The sequence below is a fragment of the Aethalodelphis obliquidens genome, unplaced genomic scaffold (assembly GCF_003676395.1).
Source record: "Aethalodelphis obliquidens isolate GAN/ISIS:26980383/991018 unplaced genomic scaffold, ASM367639v1 scaffold13, whole genome shotgun sequence".
In the NCBI taxonomy this organism is placed as follows: Eukaryota; Metazoa; Chordata; class Mammalia; order Artiodactyla; family Delphinidae; genus Aethalodelphis; species Aethalodelphis obliquidens.
In genome coordinates, this window is record NW_020837957.1 from 18,377,903 (window position 1) to 18,389,913 (window position 12,011).

Here is a 12,011-nt window from a genome sequence, read left to right on the forward strand (position 1 = left end):
TTACTGTTTATAGTCTGTATTATACCCTACTTTTCATCAGTTATTGTCAACTACTTCCATTAATGTTTATTCAAAATTTAACACACGGAGTAGGATCATCATAGCTGATTTCCCGAATGCATGCAGAAAAAATGGTTTCAATTTCACTGTTGCTTTCTACATCTGTTGTAGGAACTGCCTCGTATCTCTGCATGCTTTCCACTGGAACATGGAACCCTAGGGGCCCCGATCTTAGCAACTGTACCTCACACTGGGTAAATCAGCTGGCTCAGAAGGTTGGTTGGAACCTTTTAATATGATACACATTGGTGATTAAGGGCTTTAACTTCTAACATAAATAATTTAACTTTGTATGTTAAAACCAGCTTCGTTGCTCTTTGTTCAGCGTAAAAGTAAAAAATTATGCATAGCTTTGTCTGTAAACTATTTATTCAAAGTTACATATGTTTTAGGGCATGCTGTTTTCTATGTTAAGCTTTTTAATGAGTACATAGTTGCTTAATTTCATTCATATTTAGTTCTGTTTCTTTTGATGTTTGTAAGACAAATAGTGTATTGGCCTAATAAATCAAGTATCATTAATCTGCAACTGAATCCACAGAATGCAAGCAGATGTTCATATTGCAGATGATTATGATAGAATAAGAAAAATTACTTTAAAAGGCATTAGTAACTTTAATATTACATTGTAATGCAGTGACATTTTAGTTTCTCCTTCGCCATCTACCTTTCTAAAATGCAAGCAGTAGATAATAATAGCCCTCAGTATTATATTAATTACATTTTCACTTAAATTTTTGGATCATTGGAATAAATAAGTAAGATTTTTAAATAGCAGTTTTAAATGGTTGCAGTGAAATGAGAGAACTATCTCAAAAATTTTTTAAACGATTTCTGATTTTTTTACCTTTTGTTTCTTTAAAATGTCTGATTAAGTATATGTTTTTGAGGATCTAAGAATCTTTAATCATCTGAAATGAAGAGAAATTATTGGTCTCAGTTGCAGATTTTGACATATTTGCAAATACTTTTCTCACCACAACAAAGATACTTGGGAAAAAAATAAGAAGCCACAAACAGAACAAGAAATCTTACTGAGATAATATAAACTGTCATTTCAGATCAGAAGTGGAGAAAACGCTGCTAGCCTTGCCAATGAACTGGCTAAACATACCAAAGGGCCAGTGTTTGCTGGGGACGTGAGTTCTTCAGTGAGGTTGATGGAGCAGTTGGTGGACATTCTTGATGCGCAGCTGCAGGAACTGAAACCTAGTGAAAAGGATTCAGCTGGACGGAGTTATAACAAGGTAGGTAGAAATTTTCCGTTGTTTTCAATTAGATGTTTTGTATGGCTGCTCTGGATTCTTCCAGCAGTTAACTGCCTAACTTTTGGCCCCCTGGACAAACGCATAGAAACAGAACTTCTAATTTGGTTCATATCTCAAGAAAGAATTATAGTTGGGAAAGGAGCAACGTGCACACCCATCCCCACCCCCCAAATGACGCTAATTACCTGAGGGAGATTTTAGTTGGTGGTAAACGTCATCTGCCTGGTTTTGGTCAGTACTCTCACTTTGGAAGGCCCACTAGGAGAGATTCTGTTACACAACTGATATACTAATACAGTCAACTCTTGTGATTGTAAGAAAATTGTGAGGCATATAGGAATGTTAGCCACTGAAATACTGTTTTCAGTGGTAGGTTTTGAGAGAAGGACAAGTTTCCTTTGCTAGGAGTATAGTGTGTTAGTGCTACTAATTTTTCCTACCTTGACAAAAATTTGATAGTTATTTTAACCACACTGTAAAGTGTTTATATGAAATTCATATGAATCCGAAATCTGTGGCTGAAATGGTTTTATGGTTTTTTTCTTCCTTTTCATCACATACTTTGTCTCTAGGTTTATCAAGATACTTTGGATTATCATGTGTAGTAAAATACAGCTGAAAACTGAATACACAATCTTGGCAATCAGTAGACTCACACAAATCCAGAGGATTACGGTACATAATAAACGCTGAGCTCAGGACCACCAGCTTAATTTCTGAGGATTTCTTCTTTCCTCAATTTTCAACAGATAAAAATCTAACCTCTGATTTTCTTTTCTTTTACTAAAAAGCTCCAAAAACGAGAGAAGACATGCAGGGCTTACCTTAAGGTATCTCCCCTGTGCTGTCACCCTGCTTTCTCCCTTCTTCAGCTACCTGTTACGCTTTATCATCTTGCTGCATGATCCAATGTATTTCAGTCTTTGATAATTATATAATGTGCCCCATATCAGCTGTACAAATGTTGGCTTTTCACAGGTATATTACTCTCAGAATAAGCAAATAATTTATTTTTATAATTTTTGCTGTTTTTCCATTCATCCAAACATACAAGAATTTTAATGAAATATCCTCTGAATTGGAAAGTTATCATAAAGTCTCGTTATATCCTGTTGTCATCTCTGTGGATTGAAAAACAACTTGAGTGAAACAGCTATGATATATTCCTGGCAGTTTATCATATCAAAGACTGTGTAGTCATAATGTATGTGCATGAAAAAGTCACTGCTTTCTTATCTCTGTGGTGTACTCTTAAATGAAACAGGCTTTGTCTTGAAATTTTTTGGAGTCATTTCTAGAATCAGGTTGATAAGGGGATGGGTTACTAGAAATAAAATATAAATAATGTGACAGTGCTCTCGATATATGTTATATGTTGGTTTTTATCGAGATGATAGAAACGGAAAGCCACTGTTTGGCTCAGAATCCTTGTCCACTGCTGCCAGTTTTTCTCACTGGTATATCCAAGTAAAATAGGAAACATGGTGAGGCTAACTGGAATTATGCCAAGCCAGTTCTGTGTGGTAGATCCAAATAATAAAGAAGTTCCTTTTGCTGGGGATGGTTACTTTCTAACCCTACTCATCTGGGGACCATATTCCTAGTCAATCAAACCTTGAAGAACTAATCTGTATATGTATGAAAACAAAACGAAAGAACTTTGTAAGTTTTGTAGAATAGAGATTATTCAAAAGATATGACTTCACCAGTTTTAGTTGGCAAGATCTAGAAAAAAAGAACAGCATTTCACTAACGAGTAATAGACATTGCTGCATCTGAGAACTTTACAGGAAAAGGCAGTGGGAAAGTCTGTTTTTAGGTGGTAATATTTTGTAAGTCCCTTATTAGCCTGTTTAATGGGGGCAAAGAAATAGATACTGAAGTGTATAGAATTTGTTGTACGGAAATTTTCAGCTCACCTTTAAGGTATTAGTTAACGTGTGAAATGTAATAATTAGTATGTTGCCCAGGACATATATCTCAGTGGGAATAGAATAGCTTTTTTTCTTTGGCAGGGAGACTACTTCAGGAATATGATTAGGCTAATGATCATTTTGATTCCACTAGAAAAATACAACTAGTAATAACTAAGGAGCATTACAAATTAATAAAAGCATGCCATCAGCGAGTTATGTGTATAGGTAGTAAATTTCAGCATGACCTTAATTTCTGACCAGTGTCATTTTCAGTATGTCTCAAGTGAGCTTCTGTGTTCAGATAAAACTAATAAAACTCCTTAAGTTACAAATCAGAAGCTGACTTACACTGTGCAAATGAAGCGAGTTCCTGCTTTGTGACAGAGGATTCATTTGTAACTTAGATTAGAGGCTCCAGTCTGTATTTCTTGGTGACTAATGAATCTGGCCTCAGCAGACCAATTTCTGTTCCATTCTAGTTAATGGCTGTAGCAGTATCAGTGTGAGCATTTTGACTATTCTATCTCCCATCAGAGAGAGAAAAAAGCCTTTAATGCCACTTGCGAGTATCTTCTACCTGCTAGGAAGGTCGTGGTGGCTCACGTGGCAGACAGAACGAGGATATTAAGTTGGACTAAGCTAATTAATCTTAACTCTGACAGTAGCCTCAAACAACTTTTCCCGTGCTCATTTCAATATAGTACCTCAAACTAGCAATTTTTGTTGTTCTTTGTAGAGTGTGTTTTTTTTTCTCAGTGATTATCAGTAGATCAAAACAATTGATATTTGGGCTTAATGACACATTATGGCTAGGTAAATGGGAAAGAGTAAATAAACTCAGTGATTTCAGTTATCCAAGCCATAGTCAGTGTACAGCTACAGTAAGTATCAGTACAAAAGCCTGCCTTCAATTGCTTAACTGACCGGATTACATTTTTATTTAATGTTGTTTTACATGGTAATAAACTAAACCTACACGTAGGAATATTTATAACTTGGATATTTATTAAGACTTTACTTTGCCTTTCTGTTTTTCTTAAATTATTAGTATAGGTTTTAAATATTTTGACTGTTCTCTTGATCTCCTTAAAAACAGATGATTGTTTATGAATTAAGGTATACTCTCGAGTGTTTTTTAGCTGGCCAGGCAATTGGAAGAGTTGAAAATGTTCACAGATAACTTATACACTTTGAAATCACCTTGTTTTTTTCCCAATGATAATAAGTAGACAACGTTATAAGGCACAATTTTGGTTATTATTTTTAGTTCAGGTTCCAAAAAACAATATGGTTTAATTTTCAAGCATAGGTATTAGGCTACTCTAGAGACACCAGTGTTTTCTATTTAGAACATTTAAGTCTTGAGGTTTTATGTAGGAGTGACCATGCATGTAGGGGTAATACCTCAGATTAAGAGCTGACACTGGTTTTATTTCTTTGCAACAATTGAAATATGATTAGATAAACAGAAACAAGTCATCTCTTTATACTTAGTCTTTATAATCAAATAGTAGTCTACTGATATTCAGCTAGTTCTATTTTGAAAGGGTCAGACATCAAGTTGGCCACATATATGTCGTCCAGGTGTTCTTCCGTAAGAGTAAATCATCATGACAGATAAATATTACAGTTGTCACTAGTCAGTGATTGAAAATCACCTTGGTACTAGAAGTAGTCAAAACTAATGATAGTTTTCTAATGGATGCAGGCAATTGTTGACACAGTGGACAACCTTCTGAGACCTGAAGCTTTGGAATCATGGAAACACATGAATTCTTCTGAACAAGCGCATACTGCAACAATGCTACTGGATACGTTGGAAGAAGGAGCTTTTGTCCTGGCTGACAATCTCGTAGAACCAACCAGGGTCTCAATGCCCACAGAAAATATTGGTGAGTGAATCTATTGTCAGGTTTAATTTTGATTTAGAAGATAGATGTTTAAGAGAATAATGCTTCCATTGAGTCTTGTGAGTTATTTCCCAGTGCCAAACTTCTATTTTGTCCAATTATTTTTGTCCCTTAATAAGAGATATTATTGATCACACTCATAAAATTAATGCAAAAGCCAAAATCTATCCCATGTCTTTTAAAAGTTGGTGTTTTTTTCCAACTGAAAAATCATTAAAGGAAAACAGTGTGTAGAGTACTTAACTGCAAGAATATGGATTGCTTACGTAATGAAAGTGCTTGCTGTGGAGCTGTGGCGAATGCCTTTCCATTTTATACAATACGTTCCTAATGAGGTTAAATTACTTTCTGAAATGCGTTCTCCCAAATATTTTAGGCACGCAGATATTTGAGCCAAACATTTATATTAAACAGAACTGCTTTCAGGTGAAAATGTGGTCAGTGAACTACATCACCCATAGAGCAGAATATCCATGCTTTATAGACTGTAAAACAGCTGCGGATAGTTTTGAAGCATCATTTAGAATTTAAATGCTGGCAGTGAGAGGTAGGAATTCACTTTTGATGGTATTTGAAAGAAGTACTACTGTAAGTACAGTGAAATTATATTAATATAGGCTTGACTGATTTAGAATTGTTATTCAGTGGGGTTGAGCTTGAATGAAATTTTAGTATCCCTTAGTAAAGTAAAAAAATTTCCACAGCATAAATGTAAAAAAAAAACCAAAGGGAACACAGACTACTTTTCCATCGAAAGAGTGCATTGGAGCAGCAGATATTGAATGAAGTTTTGCTATCTGGAATGCCATATCTTATTGCCTTATTGTGCCTACCTAAGTATGAGACTTTTATTTAAAAATACAGAGAAACAAGGTGTATAGGAGAAATAGACATCTATCAGATTATGATACCTGGATTTAAGCTTAAGCTTATTTTAAATAACTGAGCCTTAAGCTTATTTTAAATAACTGAGTTTTTAGGAAAAAAGGTATATTAAAATCATGTTTTTATTTACTTTATGAGGTTTTGAAATGACAGATAGCTTAATAACTTTAAGTGAAATCAAAATAATTTGGCCTGCTTTAATGTGGGAGACCAGTCATAAGGAAAGTGATATTCTACCATAGCTTAGTAGGAATAGACAGTGAATAAAGCTCCTATTTTATGTCTAAAGCTTTTGTTATTTTGAGGTTTAATTTATTTAGTAGTCTAATAAAATTCCTAACATACGCATTAAACAATTCTTCTCAAATGTTTCCAGGGACGTACCTGTAAGGTAAAGGAGTATGGACTTGATTGTCTCAGAAGATAAGTCATAAAAAGTATTGTTTAAAGTGTTGTGTTGTGACCTCAATTTGTTTTCTAAATCTTCTGAAGGCTATTTTAAAAGCAACCAAAAAACATAAAATTTCCCATTTAAGCTCCTTCCAAGAGTGCAAAGAAATTTTGATAGGGCAGGTCAACATCCTCTGCTCCCACCGGCTTTACGTATGCAGAACACTTTATTATTATATGTCTGAGATATTTTTATCTCAGTTTGAGAATGGCCAGGAATATTTTTTCCCTGATACTTGTGTTTTTCAGAGTTCTAAATGTTTATCCTTTACACTGGTTTTTAAAAAAATTTTAATTAAAGAAAGAACATTGTGGGTAGAGATTCTCATAGCGTATAGTACACATTTTACTGCCTTCTCAAAAATAATGCCCTGAACTTAATGTATGCATGTATTTATTACCCAAGAATTATCGATATGAAGGCCATTTTACATATTCCAATATATTTCCATGTCTTTTATTTCACAATTTTGTGAAAAATAATATCTGTAATTTAATATGGCATTCAAGATTCAACTTTTTCCTAGGACTTGTTCTCTTTTTAGACATGAGAACTAAAATAGCCCATTATCCCTTTATGTCTTCACTTTATGTTCTCATCTAAATTTAGGGTGTGGATACAGTATCTTTGATTATTAAGACAATTTCATTCTCCTCCTTAGTGGTTTCTCCTTGAATCCTTATTTTCACTTGATTGTATGATTTACCCTTATACATGACCTCGTAAAATGGTATAATTATATGTTATAATTATACCTGATTATAGCTTTTTAAAATCAACTTTGAGGTATAATTTATATACAATAAGAGCAGCTGTTTTAATGGTACTCTTTGAGGAGATTTGACAAATGTACACCCATTTAACCAACAGCATGGTCAGTATTTCAGCCACCTCAAAAGGGTCCTTTATAATCTTTGTCAGTCAGTCTTGTTATACCCCCAGCCCCAGGCAACCACTGATCTGCTTTATGTCACTATAGTTTAGTTTTGCTTTTTCTAGACCTTCCGTTGAATGGTATCATAGACTATATACTCCTTTTGATCTGGCCTCTTTTACACAGTATAATGTTATTGAGATTCATCTATGTTGGTGCCAACATCAGTAAGTCTGTCCTTTTTATTGCTGAATTTCCATTATAAGGGCACAACACTATTTGTATATCTATTTATACATTTAGGTCATTCCCACTTTTTGACTGTTATTAGTAAAGCTGCTATTTTCCCAAGTGATTGTACCATTTTATATTCCTAATAGCAATTAGAGTTCCAGTTGCTTCACATCCTCACCAGCATTTACAATTGTCTTTTCAAATGTCTTTTTAAATTTTAGCCGTTTTAGTGGTTTGTAGTGGAATCTCATTTTGGTTTTATTTTGCATTTGTATGGTTGCAAAGTTATGTTTTGCTGAAAACTGTTCCAACTTTTCATGTTCTTATTGGCCATTCATATATCTTTTTGTGAAGTATCTGATTTTTCCCATTTTGAGTTCTTTGTTTTATTATTGGATTATAAAGATTATTTATATATTCCTGATACAAATCTTTTGTCTCATATATGTATTCTGAATATATAGTCACTCAGCATGTGACTTTTCATTCTATTTTCTTAATGATATCTTGAGAGAAGCAGAAGTTTTTAATTTTGATAAAAAATCCTCATTACCCAGCTTCAACAACATCTAGCCAATCCTGTTTCACTTATTCCTCTCACCATTGTATTATTAAAGCAAACCCTAATATTATATTATTACTTTAAATACTTTAATATGTATCTTAGACTTTAAAAAAAAACAAGCCATTCTCATACTTTAAAAAAAAATCAAAAACAGGAAAGATAAAAAGGGGATTTCAGTTATTTGATTTTTGTAAATTTGTTAATACCTAATTTGTTTAACCAGGATACAAACAAGTTCATGTTGTACATTTGACTGATGCATTGCTCTTATTGGAAAGGAAGAGTTTTCCTTCTATCCTTCGAGGTTCTTTGGCTGGTCTAATAACCTCAGGTTTAAATACCACCCCCCAATACTTTCTGTTGCAGCTTATGAAAAGAAGCACATCATGTTTGATTGTCTTTCTTTGTGATCTTAAGATTGATTATGTGGTTTAGTTATTATCAGCCTAATCCAGCATAATAAAATTCCCTATCATTTATTTTCCCAATGGGCTTAGCAGCCAGCTTGATTGTATACCTCAATTTAAGCTTAGTTATACTGCAGTAACAAAAACCCTAAAGTCACGGCAGCTCTCAACAACAAAGTTTATGACTGCTTTACTCCATGTCACCTGAGGCTTAGCTTTGCTTTGCTCCCTACCATCTTCAGTTGGCTCCATGTTGCTTTTACCCCGGGACGCAGGCTGATGGAACCTAGTACACTGCGGGTCTGCTGGCAGAGGTCCTAGTTTTTCCATTGTACACTGTATTACTTTTCTTCCCCTTTCCTCTCACTGCAGCCACTACTCAGTGATGAATTTGACAAACAGAAGGACAGAGAAATATATTAAAATACCATCTTCAGCACTGGCTGTGAGTGAGGCTCTGGGTGGCTCTTCTATGAATCACGTGTGTTCACTTTCAGGAAATCTGTTGAACAAAACATATATTATGTCGGCTATACAAAAGTATAGAGAAAATCATAAACATCTGTGTAGCAGTCACCCACTGAGCCACATCTTAGCATTTTACCATATTTGCTTCAGGTTTTGGGGAAAAGAAATAGGTATATATAATCTGGACATCCCCTGGGTCCCCTCCTTCCTGATCAGATGAAGAAGAGGGTAACCATCATTCTTACTTTGTTAGCATTAGTAAGCTTTTATTTATTTATTTTTGCTCTACAGGTATGTACATTTAACTGTTATTTTTCATGTCTTTAATGTTAATGATTTCACACTATAAATGTAATTGTATAATTTTCCCTTGCCATTATATTTTTCATATTTATGCACATTGATATGTGCATCTCTAGTTCATTCATTTGCTCTAAGAATGCACAATTATTTAACTGTGCCTGTGATAGATATTTTAGTGGCTTACACTTTTTTGCTGATATTATGAAAACTGTGGTGAAAGTTTTTGTATGCCTCTTACTCATACATTTGTGACTTTCAAGATATATATGCGTGCACACACACACAACCTAGAAATAGTTTTTGAGTGGTAGAGCATGCCCATGTTTAACTTTACTAAATACTGCCACGTTGCTTTCTAATGTTGTTTTACCAATTTACATTCTCACCAGTAATATCATTGTTCCCCGTCACTCTCTTTGTCAACACTTTATTATTGACATAAATTTAGTCATTCTAATAGATTTGAATTGATCACATTATTTGCAGTTCCCTGATTATTTAATTCATTTATTGGGTATTTTAATTTTCTCTCCTGTGAATTTCTTGTCCACAATTTTTTCCTGTCTATCTCTTTCTATGTAGGTAATGCATTCTGGAAACTAACTCTTTGAAGATTATATAGTTTGCAAATGGTTATTCTGTCTGTGCCTTCTCTTTTGTACCTTGTTTATTAATCTTTTGTTTTACGGAATAATGAACTCAAATTATCAATCCTTTCTTTTAGGATTGATACTTTTGGGATCTTGTTTAAAAACTATAGTGTTTTGGGGGGGTGGTTTTTGTCCCCTGATCAAGAAATTTTTCTCTACTTTGCAGTGATAAAGATTTTATACTTTCTTTAGAAATGATAAAGCTTTGCCTTTTTACATTTATGTTTTTAATCCAACCTGAAATTTATTTTGTTTATAATATTAATGAGGGAACTAATTTCATTTTTTTCTATACAGATAATCAGTTGTTTCAGCACTTTCAGTGCACAAGCCATTCCTGTCCCCAGTGGTTTGTAAAGATATCTCTGTCATATATCAAGTTTCTGTACATGTTGGGAGTGTCTGTTTTACATTGTTGCTTTTGTTTTTGTTTCAATACTATTAATATCTGGTGAGTCCTTTCAACCCTGCTTCTTGAGGAATCAGATTCCTCTGGGCTGCTATTCGGCATGTCTCTTCCATGTGCATTTTAAAATCGTCTTGTCAAGTTCCACATACTCAAAGAAATCTTGTTGGAATTTTTATTAGAATTAGACTGAGTTTGTAGATAGATTTTGAAAGAAGTGTCACAGATTTATCTGTTGAGTTCTCCCAGATTGGGCCATGATAGAATTCTCCATCTGTTGTTAGGTTTTCTAAGTTCTATATTTTTCCCAGTAATGTCTTGTACTTTTTCAATTAGGCGTATTCCTAGGAAACATACACTAATTTTTATTGTGAATAGTATTTTTTAAAAATTACATATTCCGGGGCTTCCCTGGTGGTGCAGTGGTTGAGAGTCCTGCCGATGCAGGGGACATGGGTTCGTGCCCCAGTCCGGGAGGATCCCACGTGCTGCGGAGGGGCTGGACCCGTGACCCATGGCCGCTGAGCCTGCGCGTCCGGATCCTGTGCTCCGCAACGGGAGAGGCCACAGCAGTGGGAGGCCCACGTACCGCAAAAAAAAAATAAATAAATAAATAAAAAACATATTCCAATTGTTTGCTGATTGGTGTACAGTTGATTTTGCTGATTGCAGACTTGCTAAATTCTTTTCCTTCTGATATTATAGAGTCTCCTGCCCATTACTATGTAGTTAAGTATATTTTCTATAAATAATGAACACATTGCTTTTTCCTCCCAGTCTTTGTACCTTTTATTTTTCTTGAATTACTGCCTTAGCTAGGTCCTTCAGTACAGTGCTAAATAAAACTTGTGATAGGAATGATCCTGACTTAAAAAAAATTGCTTTTAGAGTTTTGCATCATTTTTTTCCATAAGTTTGGATACATAACCATTACCTGATAACAAAACCTTTATCTAGGCAAGGAATTTTTCTTTTATTCTTACTGTTTCATAAAGATTTTTTATACTGAATGAGTGTTGAAATTTGTTGAATTCTTTCTGTTAATATTTTTCTTATTTAATTTCATAATTTGGTTAAAGACATTAATATATTTTCTAATGCATTAATTTCTATATGCCTTTTTGAGTTAAACTCAGTTTGTTCAGGATATTATATTTAAAGTGTATATATAATTTATTAACTATTTTTACATACTTTAAATAAGTGAGGATATCCTATAATTTCTCTCCTTTTACTGTTCTATGCATCAAGAGTATATATTAGTTTTGTGAAATGAGTTGAAAAACATTCTCTTATATTCACTGGAGCAGTTTGTTAAAGATTCAGTATATATTTAACCATGAGTTCATTTTCTTAAACGGTCATAAAGTATTGGGGTTTCTATTTATTTAAGTCAGTTTTGTGTTTCAAGAAAATTTTCCCTTTTGTCTGTCTGTTTATTTATTTATTTATAGTATAAAATTGATTGTTGCATCTCTACTTAGATCTATATTAATGATCCTGTTTTTAAAAATTCAAATTATTAATTTTTTACTATGGACATGATTTTAAACTTTAATAAGTAAATATTTGTTGAATGAAATTAAGTCTTTGTACATGTGTATCTATATTTGG

General features: G+C 33.7%; 1 protein-coding gene across 13 annotated transcripts in view; it reads left to right on the forward strand.

The window, feature by feature from the left end:
* Positions 1 to 12,011, forward strand: part of ADGRL2 (adhesion G protein-coupled receptor L2) — a 273,598-nt gene that overhangs the window by 234,037 nt on the left and 27,550 nt on the right. For 10 of the 13 annotated variants that reach the window (XM_027114165.1, XM_027114166.1, XM_027114169.1 and 7 more), the window contains 4 exons: positions 172 to 275; positions 1,122 to 1,307; positions 2,120 to 2,158; positions 4,953 to 5,136. In XM_027114165.1, coding sequence (XP_026969966.1) covers positions 172 to 275; positions 1,122 to 1,307; positions 2,120 to 2,158; positions 4,953 to 5,136 — 513 coding nt within the window. The remainder of the gene's footprint in view (positions 1 to 171; positions 276 to 1,121; positions 1,308 to 2,119; positions 2,159 to 4,952; positions 5,137 to 12,011) is intronic. The other 3 variants (XM_027114167.1, XM_027114168.1, XM_027114163.1) reach the window with 1 other exon arrangement.